The 22,161-nt window shown below is 38.8% G+C and overlaps 1 protein-coding gene across 1 annotated transcript in view; it reads right to left on the minus strand.

Moving 5' to 3' along the window:
* Positions 1-22,161, minus strand: part of SLC25A36 (solute carrier family 25 member 36) — a 275,775-nt gene that overhangs the window by 20,975 nt on the left and 232,639 nt on the right. The window contains exons 5-6 of the mRNA XM_053709978.1: positions 18,819-18,885; positions 17,298-17,587 (exon numbers count right to left, since the gene is read on the minus strand). Coding sequence (XP_053565953.1) covers positions 17,298-17,587; positions 18,819-18,885 — 357 coding nt within the window. The remainder of the gene's footprint in view (positions 1-17,297; positions 17,588-18,818; positions 18,886-22,161) is intronic.

Consider the following 22,161-nt stretch of genomic DNA (forward strand, 5'->3'; position numbering starts at 1 on the left):
AATGTTTTTGAAAAAACGTAACCTGCCCCCTACCAACTGAGCGGGAATGAGGGCCGCACCTTCATGTGGACTTAGAAGCAGGCTTTGCTTTTCTAGAAGGCTTGGATTTACTCCAGACTGGAGATGGTTTCCAAACTGAAACTGCTCCTAAAGGATGAAGGATCAGGCTTTTGTTCTTTGTTGAAACGAAAGGAACAAAAACGATTATTAGCCCTGTTTTTACCCTTAGATTTTTTATCCTGTGGTAAAAAAGTTCCTTTCCCACCAGTAACAGTTGAGATAATAGAATCCAACTGAGAACCTAATAATTTGTTACCCTGGAAAGAAATGGAAAGTAGAGTCGATTTAGAAGACATATCAGCATTCCAAGTTTTAAGCCATAAAGCTCTTCTAGCTAAAATAGCTAGAGACATAAACCTGACATCAACTCTGATAATATCAAAAATGGCATCACAGATAAAATTATTAAAATGTTGAAGAAGAAGAATAATATTATGAGAATCATGATCTGTTACGTGTTGCGCTAAAGTTTCCAACCAAAAAGTTGAAGCTGCAGCAACATCAGCCAATGATATAGCAGGTCTAAGAAGATTACCTGAACACAGATAAGCTTTTCTTAGAAAGGATTCAATTTTCCTATCTAAAGGATCCTTAAAGGAAGTACCATCTGACGTAGGAATAGTAGTACGTTTAGCAAGGGTAGAAATAGCCCCATCAACCTTAGGGATTTTGTCCCAAAATTCTAATCTGTCAGACGGCACAGGATATAATTGCTTAAAACGTTTAGAAGGATTAAATGAATTACCCAAATTATTCCATTCTCTGGAAATTACTTCAGAAATAGCACCAGGAACAGGAAAAACTTCTGGAATAACCACAGGAGATTTAAAGACCTTATCTAAACGTTTAGATTTAGTATCAAGAGGACCAGAATCCTCAATTTCTAAAGCAATTAGTACTTCTTTAAGTAAAGAACAAATAAATTCCATTTTAAATAAATATGAAGATTTATCAGCATCAATCTCTGAGACAGAATCCTCTGAACCAGAAGAGTCATTAGAATCAGAATGATGATGTTCATTTAAAAATTCATCTGTATAACGAGAAGTTTTAAAAGATTTTTTATGTTTACTAGAAGGAGGAATAACAGACATAGCCTTCTTGATGGATTCAGAAACAAAATCTCTTATGTTATCAGGAACATTCTGAACATTAGATGTTGATGGAACTGCAACAGGTAATGGTACATTACTAAAGGAAATATTATCTGCATTAACAAGTTTGTCATGACAATTAATACAAACAACAGCTGGAGGAATAGCTACCAAAAGTTTACAGCAGATACACTTAGCTTTGGTAGTTCCAGCACCAGACAGCGATTTTCCTGAAGTATCTTCTGACTCAGATGCAACGTGATACATCTTGCAATATGTAAGAGAAAAAACAACATATAAAGCAAAATTGATCAAATTCCTTAAATGACAGTTTCAGGAATGGGAAAAAATGCCAATGAACAAGCTTCTAGCAACCAGAAGCAAAGAAAAAAGAGACTTAAATAATGTGGAGACAAAAGCGACGCCCATATTTTTTTAGCGCCAAATAAGACGCCCACATTATTTGGCGCCTAAATGCTTTTGGTGCCAAAAATGACGCCACATCCGGAACGCCGACATTTTTGTCGCAAAAGAACGTCAAAAATGACGCAACTTCCGGCGACACGTATGACGCCGGAAACAGAAAAGATTTTTTGCGCCAAAAAAGTCTGCGCCAAGAATGACGCAATAAAATGAAGCATTTTCAGCCCCCGCGAGCCTAACAGCCCACAGGGAAAAAAAGTCAAATTTTTAAGGTAAGAAAAATAATTGATTCAAGTGCATTATCCCAAATATGAAACCGACTGTCTGAAAATAAGGAATGTTGAACATCCTGAGTCAAGGCAAATAAATGTTTGAATACATATATTTAGAACTTTATAAACAAAGTGCCCAACCATAGCTTAGAGTGTCACAAAAAATAAGACTTACTTACCCCAGGACACTCATCTACATGTTTGTAGAAAGCCAAACCTGTACTGAAATGAAAATCAGCAGAGGTAATGGTATATATATAAGAGTATATCGTCGATCTGAAAAGGGAGGTAAGAGATGAATCTCTACGACCGATAACAGAGAACCTATGAAATAGACCCCGTAGAAGGAGATCACTGCATTCAAAATAGGCAATACTCTCCTCACATCCCTCTGACATTCACTGCACGCCGAGAGGAAAACCGGGCTCCAACCTGCTGCGGAGCGCATATCAACGTAGAATCTAGCACAAACTTACTTCACCACCTCCATAGGAGGCAAAGTTTGTAAAACTGAATTGTGGGTGTGGTGAGGGGTGTATTTATAGGCATTTTAAGGTTTGGGAAACTTTGCCCCTCCTGGTAGGAATGTATATCCCATACGTCACTAGCTCATGGACTCTTGCTAATTACATGAAAGAAAGGCCCTTTTAAGGGCTATTGCTAATTTATTGTAGGCTAGGGGGTGTTTTTATTTTGGGGGGGGTTATTTTTAAATGGGTATTAGAATAGGAATAATTTAAATTTTTGATAATTTGTTATTTTGTGTAATGTATTTTTTTTGTTTTGGGGTGGGTTTTTATTTTTAGATTAGGGCTTGGGCAGGAAAAAGAGCTAAATGCCCTTTTAAGTGCAATGCCCATACAGATGCCCTTTTCAGAGCAATGGGTAGATTAGATTTTACTTTATTCTTATTTTGTGGCTTTGGGGGGTGGGGTTTGTATACTGTTAGGGGGTATTTGTTTTGTTTTGTAGCAAAAGAGCTGTTAACTTTAGGGCAATGCTCTAGAAAAGGCCCTTGTAAGGGCCCTTGGTAGTTTATTCTAGATTAGGCTTTTTTTTTTTTAAGGGTATTCGAATAGGAATCATTTTTATTGTTTTAGATAATTTCGTTTGTTATTTTTTGCAATGTTAGATTTTAGTGTAAGGCATCTTAGGTTTTATTTCACAGGTAAGTATGTATTTAGCGCTAAATAGGATTTAATTAATAATTGTAAGTTTAATTTAGCTCTATTTTAATTATGCTAAAGTTAGGGGGTGTTAGATTTAGGGTTACAGTTAGGGGTTAATATAGTTTAATTTAGGTTGTTGCGATTTGGGGGGCTGGAGGTTTAGGGGTTAATATGTCTATTTAGTGGTAGTGATGTGGGAGGCCAGAGGTTTAGGGGTTAATAACTTTATTTAGTGGCAGCGATGTCGGGGAGCGGCGGAATAGGGGTTAATAGATTTATTATAGTGTGCGAGATGTTGAGGTACAGGGGAATAGGGGTTAATAACTATAGTATAGTGTCAGCAATATTAGGAGCGGCAGATTAGGGGTCAATAGCTTTATTTAGGTGGCGGCGATATCTGGAGCGGCAAATTAGGGGTTAATAACATGATGTAGGTGGCGTCAATGTCGGGGGCAGCAGATTAGGGGTGTTTAGACGTAGGGTTTATGTTAGGGTGTTAGGTTTAAACTTAACTTTTTTTTCCCTCATAGACATCAATTGGGCTGCGTTACGGAGCTTTTCTTTCCACGATCGCACGTGTTAGGCTTTTTTCTGACCTGCTCTCCCCACTGATGTCTATGGGGAAAGCATGCACTAGCACGTCAAAACAGCACTTGGATTGTGTGCGGTATGGAGCTCAACGCAGCCATATCGCTCGCACAAGCCAGCTGTTTGAAAATTTGTAATGGCTGCGCTATAGAGGGTTAAATATTGCAACTTTTGATGCGTTCGTTAATTTCCCTATAGAGCACATAACTCGTAATCTAGGAGATTGTTAATACTGTTTTTACATGTCCCAATAAAATGCCTGCAAGCTCATTACACAAAAGAATTGCAAAAGGTTCAAGAGCTAAATTGAAAAGCAAAGGTGATAGTGGGCACCATTGTCTGGTCCCTTTTTCTAATACAATGCTCTTTGTAAGTTCATAGTTAATAAGAAGATTGGATGATAGGTTTTTGTATAAAGCTTTTATCAAGTTCCGAAAATTCCCTCGGTAGCCAAATGATTCTAAGGATGTGAAGAGATGGTTCCACCCAATTAAGTCAAAGGCTTTTTCAGCATCGACTGATAGGATAGCTAAGTCTGTTTTTAACATTTTTATCCTTTCCTCTTATTCCTAAAATATTCTACTATAGATGGAACTTTACTGATCATTTTTGCTATATTTCTACCGTTCATAAAACCAGTCTGGTCCTCATGGATCAGTAAACCCCGATTTTTTTTTAAATCTATTTGTAATAATAGACATAAGGAAATTGTAGTCATGGTTGAGAAGGGATATGGGTCTATATGATGCTACATTTTGGGGGTCTTTATCTTTTTTTTTGGAATAAGAGTAATTGTGGAGTTTGTAAAACATTGTGAGTGCATTTGATTTTGGATAAAATATCTATTGTATATGTCAATTAAATGTATAGAGATATGATCTATTACGATCTTATACATTTCTGCAGGAAGATGGTCAGGTCCTGGAGCTTTATTCAATTTAATCTGTCTGATGACTTCTTCCAATATGATAGGCTTATTTAATTCTTCTAGGTCTTGTTGTGAGATCTTGGGAGTTATGAGTTTAGACCAGAAGAGCTTTATATTCTGGAGATTTATATTATCTTTCACATAGATATCTTTGTAGTGGTCAAAAAAAGCTTTCCTGATTTCCTTAGGGTCTGTAATTATCCTATCATCTTTCCTTAGGGATTTAATTGCATTATTTAAGTGTCTATTTTTAATTAATATTGCAAGGTATTTAAAAAGTGCCTGCATACTGAATCTTGAAAAGAAAAGGACTTGATAAATATGCTAGCCCTAAATTTCAGGTGCAAGACAATTTCCGATGTTAGGGGACATGCATACAACCCATCAATGTGTTACTATTTATTTTGGTCACCTACCTGACCTTGAAGCTTTTGGCAAATATGTGCTATTCTAATTAGTGAGATTGGTACTAACTTATATAGCACACATTTCTCCAAGTTAAATATGTACTTAAAAATGTATTACAGTTAGTTATAAGAATTTTGCTCATTATATTATATTAAATAATACCAATTATAAGGATTTTACTGATTATAATACTTTTGGTTGGAAACATAATAATACTTGCTTATGATGACTGGAGGGAATAAAATAAACACCACATCTGGTGGAAAATAATAAATTTTTTAAGGCTTCGGAGTACATTGGCCTGAAACACACATAATAAGTGTTTGCAATCCATATTTACAAGCATCTTTTAGATGAATGCAGTTTCATTAGTTCCCTTATTTTTTGTGATTACTGTAACAAATCTTACACATCTATAGCAAAGCAGGACTAAAATTTGTTATTGTTGCATTATTTATTTAATGTAATTGTTATTTTAAAATATCAATAAATTAAATTATAATTATATTATTTTGTGTCTTATCTGTTTCTTATGTTCTGGACCTTATAATCTGTGCCCATGCTATACTTCCCGGTCAATCAGCTTCTTTACACTTTTAGTAAAACTATATCAATACTTTATAATGATGTAAAATAAGAAAAGAAGGAAGCCAAAGAATGCATAATGCAGACACATCTTTGGATGAATGCGATAGCAGGATAGGCTTAAGACACTTGTTAAAAAGTTTAAAAGGATGAACCTGTAGAAACTAAATTAAATACCATTGAACTCTGAAGACTAGACAGATTATTTCCAGGGCTTGAGTGTTACACTCAATAAATAAGAACTGAAAATGCAGAATTCTAAGAACTACCAGGGAATCAATGGGAAAAATAATTATCCAATTGGGAGAACATCAAAAACATGTGGAATGGAAAGAGAGTTCTAAAGAAAATATCTGCATTTACTTAAACCTAATAATAGACTAACTTTTTAAAGCTAGAGACTGACAATGGTAAAAAGCGCACTGGACCCACAAATTAAAAATCCGAAGCTCCGCTGACATTTGCAGAGAATCTCTAAACCTCAATCCATATCTAGGAAATGAGATCAGACTTTAACTCAGGAAGATCCCAGAAATGTATGATCTAGCTTAAAGGCACATGAAACTCAATTTTTTTCTTTCATGGTTTAGAAAGAGCATGCAGTTTTAAACAACTTTCTAATTTATTTCTATTATCTAATTTGCTTCATTCTCTTGCTATTCTTTGCTGAAAAGCATATCTAGATAGGCTCAGTAGCTGCTGATTAGTTGCTGCACATAGATGCCTCGTGTGATTGGCTCTCCCAAGTGCATTGCTCTTTCTTCAACAAAGGATATCTAAAAAATGAAGCAAATTACATAATAGAGAATACAATTTTAAACAACTTTCCAATTTATTTCTATCTGAATCATGAAAGAAAAAAAAAATTGGGTTTAGTGTCCTTTTAACATTCTCAGAGTTGGAGATCTTTCACAGAAAGTAGTGACTAATAACTCAGAAGAACCCGCTTCCCAGGTCTTGACTCTAGAAATGAGATATACTGTGAAGAAATTCCGGACCAGGAATTTTGGAAGGATGGAAACCAGGAGATTGGTGACTCAAAAAGTGTAACCACAAAAGGACCATCCACACCCTGTCAAAAGAAGTAAACTGAAAGCGGCTTGCTCTATTTGAATTGTTAATAGGGAGTTTAAAGATTAAAAATCCAGTCTGTTCCATAGATTCCATAGTAAAGTAAAATAAATCTATGGAAAGTTTAGTGAGTATGGAACCACAACAGTGCATCAAAAATAAAAGAAACGCAAATATGTAAGTATCCTATAAGAATCACTCGCCATAAGTGTTACATAGATGTACAGAACTGTATAACATAAGTACAAGGAACATGATACTGTAGAAATACTACAAAAATTAAAAATACTGACATATCCATATACCAATAAAGGTATACTGATGCACAGCAATAAATAACAGTAGGACCAGAGATGGAACATGCCGTAGGAGAATTGCACCAAAAAAGGTATAGTATTGCACGATAATAAACAGCAGTAGTATAAGATATGGAAAATACTGAAGTATCCACCAATAAAGTAAACTATTGCATGGCAATAATAACAGTAATACCAGATATGGAAAAAAACTGTAATAGCCACCTACAAGTAAAGTATAATATTGCATCGCAATATACAAAAGTAATGCAGATATGGCAAATACTGTAGTATCCAATCACTTAATGTAGCAATAACAGTACTACTACAGTACAAATATTAAAAAATACTGTAGTATCCATAAGAGAAGAACAGTGTAGAGAATTGTATCAAGGGGGTATGGGATATGCTGTAAATCACTTCCCAAGTAAGGTTATATAGTCTTACAACTGTAAGACACAGTAGTACACGATATGGAGCTAGCGCTGCGGAATCTGTTGGCGCTCTACAAATAACCGATAATAATAATAATAATACTGTAGTATCCTTACAAGGTAAAGTATACTATTGCACAGCAACAGAAATACCAGATATGGATCACCTGTAAATTGCTCACACAATGAAAGAAGTTTCATTGTACAGAACTATAGAACAGTGGTACTAGATATGTAATGTACTGTAGTATCCTCATTACAATAAAAAGTAAACCATTGCTCAGCAATATACTAGTAGTTATAGATATAGAATATACTATAGCAAGCTCTCACAGGGGAAATCATGCATTCTACAGCACTTAATAACAGTAGTGCTAAATAAGGAAGATGCTGTAGTATCCACTCACTGTGAAAAGAAAATATTGCACCACACTATATAACAGTAGTGCTAAATAGGGAATATACTGTAGTATCCTCTCGCAATGAAAGGCAACCATTGCACAGCACTATATAACAGTAGTGCTAAATAGGGAATATACTGTAGTATCCTCTCCCAATGAAAGGCAACCATTGCACAGCACTATATACAGTAGTGTTAAATAGGGGATATACTGTAGTATCCTCTCACAATGAAAAGAAAACATTGCATAGCACTATATAACAGTAGTGCTTATATAGAATATCCTCTCACTTGTAAGGAAACCATTGCACAGCACTATATAACAGTAGAGCTACATAAGGAATACTATAGTAAAAAGTACTATTTCACAGCAACTTATAAACAGGGTAGCAAATTCCACTCACAAGGATATAACAGCAGTACAAGCTAAGGAATAGACTAATGTACAGCTATAGATCACAGCATTAGAAGAATATACTATAAGCTGTAGAAAAAATCTCTCCACGTAGAGATACTAGTGTAATGGAAAACAGAATTTATGTTTACCTGATAAATTACTTTCTCCAACGGTGTGTCCGGTCCACGGCGTCATCCTTACTTGTGGGATATTCTCCTCCCCAACAGGAAATGGCAAAGAGCCCAGCAAAGCTGGTCACATGATCCCTCCTAGGCTCCGCCTACCCCAGTCATTCGACCGACGTTAAGGAGGAATATTTGCATAGGAGAAACCATATGATACCGTGGTGACTGTAGTTAAAGAAAATAAATTATCAGACCTGATTAAAAAAACCAGGGCGGGCCGTGGACCGGACACACCGTTGGAGAAAGTAATTTATCAGGTAAACATAAATTCTGTTTTCTCCAACATAGGTGTGTCCGGTCCACGGCGTCATCCTTACTTGTGGGAACCAATACCAAAGCTTTAGGACACGGATGAAGGGAGGGAGCAAATCAGGTCACCTAAATGGAAGGCACCACGGCTTGCAAAACCTTTCTCCCAAAAATAGCCTCAGAAGAAGCAAAAGTATCAAACTTGTAAAATTTGGTAAAAGTGTGCAGTGAAGACCAAGTCGCTGCCCTACATATCTGATCAACAGAAGCCTCGTTCTTGAAGGCCCATGTGGAAGCCACAGCCCTAGTGGAATGAGCTGTGATTCTTTCGGGAGGCTGCCGTCCGGCAGTCTCGTAAGCCAATCTGATGATGCTTTTAATCCAAAAAGAGAGAGAGGTAGAAGTTGCTTTTTTGACCTCTCCTTTTACCAGAATAAACAACAAACAAGGAAGATGTTTGTCTAAAATCCTTTGTAGCATCTAAATAGAATTTTAGAGCGCGAACAACATCCAAATTATGCAACAAACGTTCCTTCTTTGAAACTGGTTTCGGACACAGAGAAGGTACGATAATCTCCTGGTTAATGTTTTTGTTAGAAACAACTTTTGGAAGAAAACCAGGCTTAGTACGTAAAACCACCTTATCTGCATGGAACACCAGATAAGGAGGAGAACACTGCAGAGCAGATAATTCTGAAACTCTTCTAGCAGAAGAGATTGCAACTAAAAACAAAACTTTCCAAGATAATAACTTAATATCAACGGAATGTAAGGGTTCAAACGGAACCCCCTGAAGAACTGAAAGAACTAAATTGAGACTCCAAGGAGGAGTCAAAGGTTTGTAAACAGGCTTAATTCTAACCAGAGCCTGAACAAAGGCTTGAACATCTGGCACAGCTGCCAGCTTTTTGTGAAGTAACACAGACAAGGCAGAAATCTGTCCCTTCAGGGAACTTGCAGATAATCCTTTTTCCAATCCTTCTTGAAGGAAGGATAGAATCTTAGGAATCTTAACCTTGTCCCAAGGGAATCCTTTAGATTCACACCAACAGATATATTTTTTCCAAATTTTGTGGTAAATTTTTCTAGTTACAGGCTTTCTGGCCTGAACAAGAGTATCGATAACAGAATCTGAGAACCCTCGCTTCGATAAGATCAAGCGTTCAATCTCCAAGCAGTCAGCTGGAGTGAAACCAGGTTCGGATGTTCGAACGGACCCTGAACAAGAAGGTCTCGTCTCAAAGGTAGCTTCCAAGGTGGAGCCGATGACATATTCACCAGATCTGCATACCAAGTCCTGCGTGGCCACGCAGGAGCTATCAAGATCACCGACGCCCTCTCCTGATTGATCCTGGCTACCAGCCTGGGGATGAGAGGAAACGGCGGGAACACATAAGCTAGTTTGAAGGTCCAAGGTGCTACTAGTGCATCCACTAGAGCCGCCTTGGGATCCCTGGATCTGGACCCGTAGCAAGGAACTTTGAAGTTCTGACGAGAGGCCATCAGATCCATGTCTGGAATGCCCCACAGCTGAGTGACTTGGGCAAAGATTTCCGGATGGAGTTCCCACTCCCCCGGATGCAATGTCTGACGACTCAGAAAATCCGCTTCCCAATTTTCCACTCCTGGGATGTGGATAGCGGACAGGTGGCAGGAGTGAGACTCCGCCCATAGAATGATTTTGGTCACTTCTTCCATCGCTAGAGAACTCCTTGTTCCCCCCTGATGGTTGATGTACGCAACAGTTGTCATGTTGTCTGATTGAAACCGTATGAACTTGGCCCTCGCTAGCTGAGGCCAAGCCTTGAGAGTATTGAATATCGCTCTCAGTTCCAGAATATTTATCGGTAGAAGAGATTCTTCCCGAGACCAAAGACCCTGAGCTTTCAGGGCTCCCCAGACCGCGCCCCAGCCCATCAGACTGGCGTCGGTCGTGACAATGACCCACTCTGGTCTGCGGAATGTCATCCCTTGTGACAGGTTGTCCAGGGACAGCCACCAACGGAGTGAGTCTCTGGTCCTCTGATTTACTTGTATCTTCGGAGACAAGTCTGTATAATCCCCATTCCACTGACTGAGCATGCACAGTTGTAATGGTCTTAGATGAATGCGCGCAAAAGGAACTATGTCCATTGCCGCTACCATCAACCCGATCACTTCCATGCACTGAGCTATGGAAGGAAGAGGAACGGAATGAAGTATCCGACAAGAGTCTAGAAGCTTTGTTTTTCTGGCCTCTGTCAGAAATATCCTCATTTCTAAGGAGTCTATTATTGTTCCCAAGAAGGGAACCCTTGTTGACGGAGATAGAGAACTCTTTTCCACGTTCACTTTCCATCCGTGAGATCTGAGAAAGGCCAGGACGATGTCCGTGTGAGCCTTTGCTTGAGGAAGGGACGACGCTTGAATCAGAATGTCGTCCAAGTAAGGTACTACAGCAATGCCCCTTGGTCTTAGCACAGCTAGAAGGGACCCTAGTACATTTGTGAAAATCCTTGGAGCAGTGGCTAATCCGAAAGGAAGCGCCACGAACTGGTAATGCTTGTCCAGGAATGCGAACCTCAGGAACCGATGATGTTCCTTGTGGATAGGAATATGTAGATACGCATCCTTTAAATCCACCGTGGTCATGAATTGACCTTCCTGGATGGAAGGAAGAATAGTTCGAATGGTTTCCATCTTGAACGATGGAACCTTGAGAAACTTGTTTAAGATCTTGAGATCTAAGATTGGTCTGAACGTTCCCTCTTTTTTGGGAACTATGAACAGATTGGAGTAGAACCCCATCCCTTGTTCTCTTAATGGAACAGGATGAATCACTCCCATTTTTAACAGGTCTTCTACACAATGTAAGAATGCCTGTCTTTTTATGTGGTCTAAAGACAACTGAGACCTGTGGAACCTCCCCCTTGGGGGAAGTCCCTTGAATTCCAGAAGATAACCTTGGGAGACTATTTCTAGCGCCCAAGGATCCAGAACATCTCTTGCCCAAGCCTGAGCGAAGAGAGAGAGTCTGCCCCCCACCAGATCCGGTCCCGGATCGGGGGCCAACATTTCATGCAGTCTTGGTAGCAGTGGCAGGTTTCTTGGCCTGCTTTCCCTTGTTCCAGCCTTGCATTGGTCTCCAAGCTGGCTTGGCTTGAGAAGTATTACCCTCTTGCTTAGAGGACGTAGCACCTCGGGCTGGTCCGTTTCTACGAAAGGGACGAAAAGTAGGTTTATTTTTTGCCTTGAAAGGCCGATCCTGAGGAAGGGCGTGGCCCTTACCCCCAGTGATATCAGAGATAATCTCTTTCAAGTCAGGGCCAAACAGCGTTTTCCCCTTGAAAGGAATGTTAAGTAGCTTGTTCTTGGAAGACGCATCAGCCGACCAAGATTTCAACCAAAGCGCTCTGCGCGCCACAATAGCAAACCCAGAATTCTTAGCCGCTAACCTAGCCAATTGCAAAGTGGCGTCTAGGGTGAAAGAATTAGCCAATTTGAGAGCATTGATTCTGTCCATAATCTCCTCATAAGGAGGAGAATCACTATCGACCGCCTTTATCAGCTCATCGAACCAGAAACATGCGGCTGTAGCGACAGGGACAATGCATGCAATTGGTTGTAGAAGGTAACCCTGCTGAACAAACATCTTTTTAAGCAAACCTTCTAATTTTTTATCCATAGGATCTTTGAAAGCACAACTATCCTCTATGGGTATAGTGGTGCGTTTGTTTAAAGTGGAAACCGCCCCCTCGACCTTGGGGACTGTCTGCCATAAGTCCTTTCTAGGGTCGACCAAAGGAAACAATTTTTTAAATATGGGGGGAGGGACGAAAGGAATACCGGGCCTTTCCCATTCTTTATTAACAATGTCCGCCACCCGCTTGGGTATAGGAAAAGCTTCTGGGAGCCCCGGCACCTCTAGGAACTTGTCCATTTTACATAGTTTCTCTGGGATGACCAACTTGTCACAATCATCCAGAGTGGATAATACCTCCTTAAGCAGAATGCGGAGATGTTCCAACTTAAATTTAAATGCAATCACATCAGGTTCAGCCTGTTGAGAAATGTTCCCTGAATCAGTAATTTCTCCCTCAGACAAAACTTCCCTGGCCCCATCAGACTGGGTTAGGGGCCCTTCAGAGATATTAGTATCAGCGTTGCCATGCTCTTCAGTATCTAAAACAGAGCAGCCGCGCTTACGCTGACAAGTGTTCATTTGGGCTAAAATGTTTTTGACAGAATTATCCATTACAGCCGTTAATTGTTGCATAGTAAGGAGTATTGGCGCGCTAGATGTACTAGGGGCCTCCTGAGTGGGCAAGACTCGTGTAGACGAAGGAGGGAATGATGCAGTACCATGCTTACTCCCCTCACTTGAGGAATCATCTTGGGCATCATTGTCATTATCACATAAATCACATTTATTTAAATGAATAGGAATTCTGGCTTCCCCACATTCAGAACACAGTCTATCTGGTAGTTCAGACATGTTAAACAGGCATAAACTTGATAACAAAGTACAAAAAACGTTTTAAAATAAAACCGTTACTGTCACTTTAAATTTTAAACTGAACACACTTTATTACTGCAATTGCGAAAAAACATGAAGGAATTGTGCAAAATTCACCAAATTTTCACCACAGTGTCTTAAAGCCTTAAAAGTATTGCACACCAAATTTGGAAGCTTTAACCCTTAAAATAACGGAACCGGAGCCGTTTTAAACTTTAACCCCTTTACAGTCCCTGGTATCTGCTTTGCTGAGACCCAACCAAGCCCAAAGGGGAATACGATACCAAATGACGCTTTCAGAAAGTCTTTTCTAAGTGTCAGAGCTCCTCTCACATGCGACTGCATGCCATGCCTCTCAAAAACAAGTGCGCCACACCGGCGCGAAAATGAGGCTCTGCTTATGCTTTGGGAAAGCCCCTAAGGTATAAGGTGTCTAATACAGTGCCTGCCGATATTATTATATCAAAATACCCAGATAAAATGATTCCTCAAGGCTAAATATGTGTTAATAATGAATCGATTTAGCCCAAAAAAAGTCTACAGTCTTAATAAGCCCTTGTGAAGCCCTTATTTACGATCGTAATAAACATGGCTTACCGGATCCCATAGGGAAAATGACAGCTTCCAGCATTACATCGCCTTGTTAGAATGTGTCATACCTCAAGCAGCAAGAGACTGCATACTGTTCCCCCAACTGAAGTTAATTGCTCTCAACAGTCCTGTGTGGAACAGCCATGGATTTTAGTTACGGTTGCTAAAATCATTTTCCTCATACAAACAGAAATCTTCATCTCTTTTCTGTTTCTGAGTAAATAGTACATACCAGCACTATTTCAAAATAACAAACTCTTGATTGAATAATAAAAACTACAGTTAAACACTAAAAAACTCTAAGCCATCTCCGTGGAGATGTTGCCTGTACAACGGCAAAGAGAATGACTGGGGTAGGCGGAGCCTAGGAGGGATCATGTGACCAGCTTTGCTGGGCTCTTTGCCATTTCCTGTTGGGGAGGAGAATATCCCACAAGTAAGGATGACGCCGTGGACCGGACACACCTATGTTGGAGAAAATAGTGTATCTTCCTTCAAGGAAGAACACCCCAATAATAAATATTACAACGATATTGGCCCCAAGAATTACAGTGAACCCATGTACTGCAAATGTCAGGTTCATAAAGGTGCGACACAAAAACTATATACTGTATATCAATAGTATAAGCACCTAAAATTGCAATGCCCTTAAGCACTGTAACAAAAAGCTAAATTTCCATAGCATTTGATCCAATGTGAAGTATAACAGTATATGTATAAGGGCCCCCCCCCCCTCCTGCTTGTTGTAAAGGGCGCAACTTACCACCACCGGCACCCAACGCAGAGAACTCCTGATGCGTGTCAAACCAGGGAGGAATGACTGTAAGGAGAGGAACGCGCTAAACACCTCACTGTTGATCCTCCGAGCCACGCTCTGAATCATCTGAATAATCTCCCGTAGTAAAAATCGAGCAGGTTCACATAGTTAAAAAGAGAGCCTTGCAGTATAAAAAACAACCCTACAGTATAAACACTGAGACCTACATATGAGGAGTAACTAAATAAACAAAGTCATATACTTTAGAACTGACTGAATCCATAGCCCTGGTTAAATAAAAACATGCACAAACACTAGACTGAAAGAAAACACCATGCAACCATTATCACAGTCAATTACCAAGCTGATATGTATCATAAATTTTTACTGTGATGTTTCTTACTTTACTGTGTAGAGCTTACGGTTACCGTGTGCTATAGACTGAGGAAGTTGCTATGTGTTGTGCTGTTGGAAGTGGACTATGATGTACATGAGTGCATGTACCTATATAGATCCTGTGAGCTGTGTGTGACATGCAGGTCCCCTCCACTGATCTTACCCCCACTAGGATACAGCAGAGAGTCATCCTGTACTGTTACCTAAAGGGACAGTATACCCAAAGATTTTCTTTCATGATTCAGGTAGAGAATACAATTTTAAACAACATTCCAATTTACTTCTATTACCTAATTTGCTTCATTCTTTAGATATACTTTAATGAAGAAATAGCAATGCACAAGGTGAACCAATCAAAGGAGGCATCTATGTGCAGCTACCAATCAGCAGCTACTAAGCATATCTAGATATGCTTTTCAGCAAAGAATATCAAGAGAATGAAGCAAAATAGATAATAGAAGTAAATTATAAAGTTGTTTATAATTGTATGTTCTTTCTAAATCATGAAAGAAAAAAATTTGGGTTTCATGTCCCTTTAAATTGAATGTAAATTTTGATGCTAAAGTGTCCGGTTTTTAAAAATTCGATTAAAAACAGGGGCACTTTAATTCATCAAAATTTATATTTCACTCCTGTTGTGAAAAAATACTTACCTTTTAAACTTGACAGCAGCTCCAGATTCCTCCACCCGTCGCAAAGCCTCTTCTTGGGTCTAAAATAAGGAATCAGGCTTCCTCCAATCACGGCGTTGAATCTGACATCACAAATGGCTTGCGACGACCGGAGGAAGCTGGAGCTGCTGTCAAGTTTAAAAGGTAAGTTTTTTTTTCACAACAGAAGTGAAATGTAAATTTTTATGAATTAAAGTGCCCCTGTTTTTAATCAGATTTTTAAAAACCGGGCACTTTGGCATCAAAATTTACATTCACTTTAAAGTGTCAGTAAACCTAAAAAATAATGTTATATAATTCTGCACATAGTGCAGAATTATATAACATTATTTTAGTGTTATTGTTATTCCCTTTTAATTTTTTTTAAATATGTTGGTTTTTCAGGCCCGCTCTCTGTACTCTGCTGAGCGGGTCTGTTTTTTTTTTTACACAGCGCATCGGGTCAGCTGTATAGTCACAGACCGGCTCGACCGCGCCATAACACTAACGGCTAGATTTGGAGTTTGGCGGTAAAAGGGCTGCTAACGCTCCGCGGGTTTTTTTCTGGCCGCACCATAAATTTAACTCTGGTATCGAGAGTTAAAACAAATGCTGTGTTAGGCTCCAAAAAAGGAGCGTAGAGCATTTTTACCGCAAATACAACTCTCGATACCAGAGTTGCTTACGGACGCGGCCGGCCTCAAAAAAGTGCAGCTCGCTCCTCTTGTTAATCATAATTTTTACAACTCGACCCCCCAACAACTTAATATTTATGAGGCAAAAGAATCAGTCCAGAAGACTTCTGGTAAGTTTCTACATAATTTTTTAAAGATACAAGGAGACCTCTGATTCAAGAGTATTTAATAACTAATTAAAAACACAAAAATCACAAATACATTTATAGAATTGCTGAAAAAGCAAGCATGTCAGCAGTCACTTGGTGTCCACACTTAATCCTACAGAAGTGCTCTGGCACTTGGTCCAAATTCAGTTGTGTAGTCATTCACTCAAAGTTCCAAAATCACACAGGTCCCCCATGTGTGTCTTTAGCAACTTCCTGAGTAAGGTGGCCCTCTAGTAACTTAAAAACCTTAAAGTGTTTCCTCTACCATTGGGTAGACTTTTTGAAGATGTAACTTATGCCGATATATTTTTTGCAAGTTAAAGGGACATGCCAGTTAAAATATAAATGCACATAGAATTATAAATGCACATAGATTTATTGCATCTTTGAATAGAAACATATTTACAATATACATGTATAGGCAAAAATGCTTCTATTAAGAGTTATCCCGGTTTTAGTGTTAATATTTTTCTCTGCACGTGGATGTGAAGCATAACTACATAATCTCAGTGCACCCACATTTAAAAAAAAAATGCAGCTGCTCAGATCATCATTGGGGCTTGTATCATGTTAGCAATTAACAAATTGAGTCATTACCAGATGGTACAAGCACCTTAGACTCTCCGAACAAGTGTGTTTAAAATGCTGGTGCACAGTGCATACTTAAATACACTTTTGAAACAGCTATAGCTTTTATTAGAAGCATTTTTGCTAATCCATGTATATTAAAAAATTGCTTCTGTTCAATCCTGAAATGCACCCATGTGGTTCCCAATTTTGACTTTAAGTATAATTTTTAACCCTTTAGTTATATATTTTATACAGAAAAAACCCTAATTGAACAGAAGTTATTTATTTGAAGTGTGTTCATTTTATTTTGCTCAGTTTAGGGTTTTTATTTATTATATGAAAGTTTCTGCTTAACTCCAGTAGGCTTAAACTAGCTAAAAAGTAATGTCCAGTATAACATACACAAGATAGTTGCTATAGTATAAGGGCTCTTACCATGTGGGTATGCAATTGAGGTGGCACATGTTTTGGAAGTTGCTGCAGCCAACATAAGTCCAATAAAGTCAGATGCCTCTTTTACGGATTCATCTTCATCGTCCATAGCAGATGCACTCTTATGCTCCAGCAGCTTGCGTTTAATACTTTCATAAATAACAAAATGGATAACAGTTTCTGAGATACCAGCATAGGATGCAGACATTCCTCTGTAAAAACCTTTAAAACCGTCCGCCCTATAGACTTTGCGAATGCAATCAAATGCACTCATTCTTCTTTCACCACGGTTTCTACAATTATGAAACATAGGAGAAACATAGGATTAAATATTTATAGATTCATTAACTGTAAACTAAACAATAAAAAGTTACAATGGGTTCAATCAAGTAATATATATATATTTTTTAGGGGTGTGCATGACTAATATATATATATATATTTTTTTTAGGGGTGTGCATGACTAATATATATATATATTTTTTTTTAGGGGTGTGCATGACATATATATATATATATATATATATATATTTTTTTTTAGGGGTGTGCATGACTAATATATATATATATATTTTTTTAATGGTGTGCATGACTAATATATATATATATATTTTTTTTAGGGGTGTGCATGACTAATATATATATATATATATATATATATATATATATTTTAGGGGTGTGCATGACTAATATTTTTACAATCGACTAGTCAAGGGCTGTTGCTTTCGACTAGTCGAAATTACCCGCTCTTGCCAGAAAATAGGTACTAAATGCAAAATATTTTTAATGTAATTGTAAAATTGTTCTTTTTTTTAAAACTTATTTTTAAAACCTAGTAATAACACGTCATCAATACTGCCGCCAAGTGAGACAATCCGCAATCGGTAGTAGGCTTAGGCTAAGGGCTGGTAGGCTGGCTACGGGCTGTTTTTGACTATCAAAATCTAGCAAAATTTAATATATCAGTAGTTTAAGCAATGGATACCAAGCCAAAAAGGTGAATTTGATATCAGCAGCACATGGGAAAGTTTATTTAACTGTATACGTCATTTGAAAAATCAAAACTTTGACTCCTATGACAACAAAATAAAGAAATAAAATAATTTAAATACTAATGTACAATTAAACACACTGACCAAGAGCATATTAATAACCAATACGATGAATGTGGATATTTTTGTAAACAAATAAACAAAGCAACTACTTTTTAGACCCACTAAATAAAACCACCCTCTTTATCCAATACCAATCAAGTGATAAAGGTAAACGTTTTGTGAGTACAAATTGTGCTTTTATGCTTCGCTCCCTAGGGAAGTGAAAAAGAAAAATCTGTAAACCTAGGTTTTCAAAATCATGCAAATTGCCTAAACCAGCTCTTTGATTTGCAGCGTTTGCAGTTTACAGAACTTGGCCTCTCTAGGGGGAGTGAGACAAGCACAATTTAATGTCCTTTTACATTTTGGAGTAATTGGTTGCATTCACCTAAATATAGCATAACTTATACTGACCATAAAACGCTCTTACCTTGCATCCAGTTGTAGTCTGGTTTTTATTAACCAAATGGGATTGGTAGCTGTTATAGCAGTGAAACCTAAAGAAAAGAAACATCATCACATTTGGTGTCATGAACTGGAAAGAGAAGATTATTCCAAACACACATATGCAATGAAATAAGTGGCATAAAGAAGTGTTATTGTGTAATCTATATTGCTATAGAAAAATGCACTGGTATGGGCTAAAAACAAATAGAATCTAAAAGTTACATCTCATAACAGCAACTCCTCATTGTTTAGAAAAATGTATGGAACTAACAAAGCAGGGATGATAAGTATATCTAGATTGCTAATTTTGTTGAAACAAAATCACAGTGACATAAAAACACTGTAAATTCACAGTTTGAATTAGGCCTGCAGTTAAATACAAATTAAACAATTATATATAAATATTAACGGATATACACCTTGCTTTTAACCTCTTAAGGACATATGACGGAATTTTTCCGTCATAAAACAATTGAGCAAACTGAAAGCTGTGTCCTTAAAGGGTTAAATGATTTTAATGTACAAGTAAGGGCTAGATTACAAGTGGAGAACAATCATTTGCGCCAGAACGATAAGGGGTATATTGCGAGGGTTTCTGGTCATCGGGCTTACACACATATTACAAGTTGAAAGTAAATGCGATTGCATGAGCAAATTTACGCAATCTCAGAGCTGTGGCTGTTTGCAAAAAAGGAAATTTATGCTTACCTGATAAATTGATTTCTTCTACGATACGATGAGTCCACGGATTTCATCCTTACTTGTGGGATATTATCCTCCTGCTAACAGGAAGTGGCAAAGAGCACCACAGCAGAGCTGTATATATAGCTCCTCCCTTCCCTCCACCCCCAGTCATTCGACCGAAGGTTTAAGGAAGAGAAAGGAAAAGCTAAAAGGTGCAGAGGTGACTGAAGTTGTAAAAAATATAATCTGTCTTAAAATGACAGGGAGGGCCGTGGACTTGTCGTATCGTAGAAGAAATCAATTTATCAGGTAAGCGTAAATTTCCTTTTCTTCTACAAGATACGAGTCCGCGGATTTCATCCTTACTTGTGGGATACAATACCAAAGCTACAGGACACGGATGAAAGGCAGGGAACAAGACAGAGACCTAAACGGAAGGCACCACTGCTTGAAGAACTTTTCTCCCAAAAACAGCCTCAGAAGAAGCAAAAGTATCAAATTTGTAAAAAGTATGAAGGGACGACCAAGTCGCAGCCTTACAAATCTGTTCAACAGATGCATAGTTTTTAAAGGCCCATGTGGAAGCCATAGCCCAAGTAGAATGCGCCATAATTCTTTCTGGAGGCTGCTGTCCAGCAGTCTCATATGCCAGGTGGATGATAATCCTCAGCCAAAAAGAAAGAGAGGTAGCCGTAGCTTTCTGACCCCTACGCTTTCCAAAATAAACAATGAATAAACAATGAATAATGAAGATGATTGACGGAAATCCTTAGTCGTCTGTAAGTAAAACTTCAAGGCACGGACCACGTCCAGGTTATGTAACAGACGCTCCTTCTTAGAAGAAGGATTAGGACTCAAGGAAGGAACAACAATTTCCTGATTAATATTCTTATTTGAAACAACCTTAGGAAGAAATCCAGGTTTGGTACGTAAAACCACCTTATCAGAATGAAATATAAGATAAGGCGAATCACACTAAAGCTGAAAGCTCAGAAACTTTTCGAAGAAATAGCAACTAAAAACAGAACTTTCCAAGATAACAATTTAATATCTATGGAATGCATGGGTTCAAACGGAACCCCTTGAAGAACTCGAAGAACTAAATTCAAACTCCAGGGAGGAGTAATTGGTCTAAATACAGGCTTAATTCTAGTTAGAGCCTGACAAAAAGACTGAACATCTGGCATATCTGCCAAACGTTTGTGAAGCAAAATTGACAAAGCAGAAATTTGTCCCTTTAAGGAACTAGCTGATAACCCTTTCTCCAATCCTTCTTGGAGAAAAGATAGAATCCTGGGAATCCTAACTTTACTCCATGAGTAACCCTTGGATTCACACCAATAAAGATATTTAAGCCATATCTTATGATAGATTTTTCAAAGTATTGATGACCGAATCAGAGAATCCTCGCTTAGATAAAATCAAGCGTTCAATCTCCAAGCAGTCAGCTGCAGAGAATGTAGATATGGATGCAGGAAAGGACCTTGAATGAGCAGGTCCTGTCTCAAAGGAAGTTTCCATGGTGGCAGAGAGGACATGTCCACTAGATCCGCATACCAAGTCCTGCGTGGCCACGCAGGCGCTATCAGGATTACTGAAGGTCTCTCCTGTTGGATCCTAGCAATCACGCGTGGAAGGAGAGGAAATGGTGGAAACACATAAGCTAGGCGGAACGACCAAGGCACTGCCAAGGCATCTATCAGTTTGGCCTGAGGATCCCTCGACCTGGATCCGTAACGTGGAAGCTTGGCATTCTGATGAGATGCCATCAGGTCTTATTCCGGTCTGCCCCATTGACGAGTCAATGAAGCAAACACCTCCGGGTGGAGTTCCCACTCTCCCGGATGAAAAGTCTGACGACTTAGAAAATCCGCTTCCCAGTACTCTACTCTTGGGATGTAGATCGCTGATAGATAGCAAGAGTGGGCCTCCGCCCATCGGATTATCTTTGATACTTCTATCATCGCTAAGGAACTCCTTGTTCCCCCCTGATGATTGATATACGCCAGTGTCGTGATATTGTCAGACTGGAATCTGATGGATTTGGCCGAAACCAACTGAGGCCACGCCTGAAGCGCATTGAATATTGCTCTCAGTTCCAGAATATTGATTGGAAGTAGAGACTCCACCTGAGTCCAAACACCCTGAGCCTTCAGGAAATTCCAGACTGCACCCCAGCCCAATAGGCTGGCGTCCGTTGTCACTATCACCCATGAGGGTCTGCGGAAACAAGTCCCCTGGGACAGATGATCCGGCGACAACCACCAAAGAAGAGAGTCTCTGGTCTCTTGATCCAGATTTATCTGAGGAGATAAATTCGCATTGTCCCCATTCCACTGTCCGAGCATGCACAGCTGCAGTGGTCAGAGATGAAAGCGAGCAAACGGAATGATGTCCATTGCCGCTACCATTAATCCAATGACCTCCATACACTGAGCCACTGATGGCCGAGGAATGGACTGAAGTGCTCGGCAAGTATTTAGAATCTTTGATTTTCTGACCTCCGTCAGAAATATTTTCATGTCTACTGAGTCTATCAGAGATCCTAAGAAGGGAACCCTTGTCTGTGGAACTAGTGAACTCTTTTCTTTGTTCACCTTCCAACCGTGAGTTCTCAGGAAAGACAGCACTGTGTCCGTGTG

The sequence above is a fragment of the Bombina bombina genome, chromosome 4, assembly GCF_027579735.1.
Source record: "Bombina bombina isolate aBomBom1 chromosome 4, aBomBom1.pri, whole genome shotgun sequence".
NCBI lineage: Eukaryota > Metazoa > Chordata > Amphibia > Anura > Bombinatoridae > Bombina > Bombina bombina.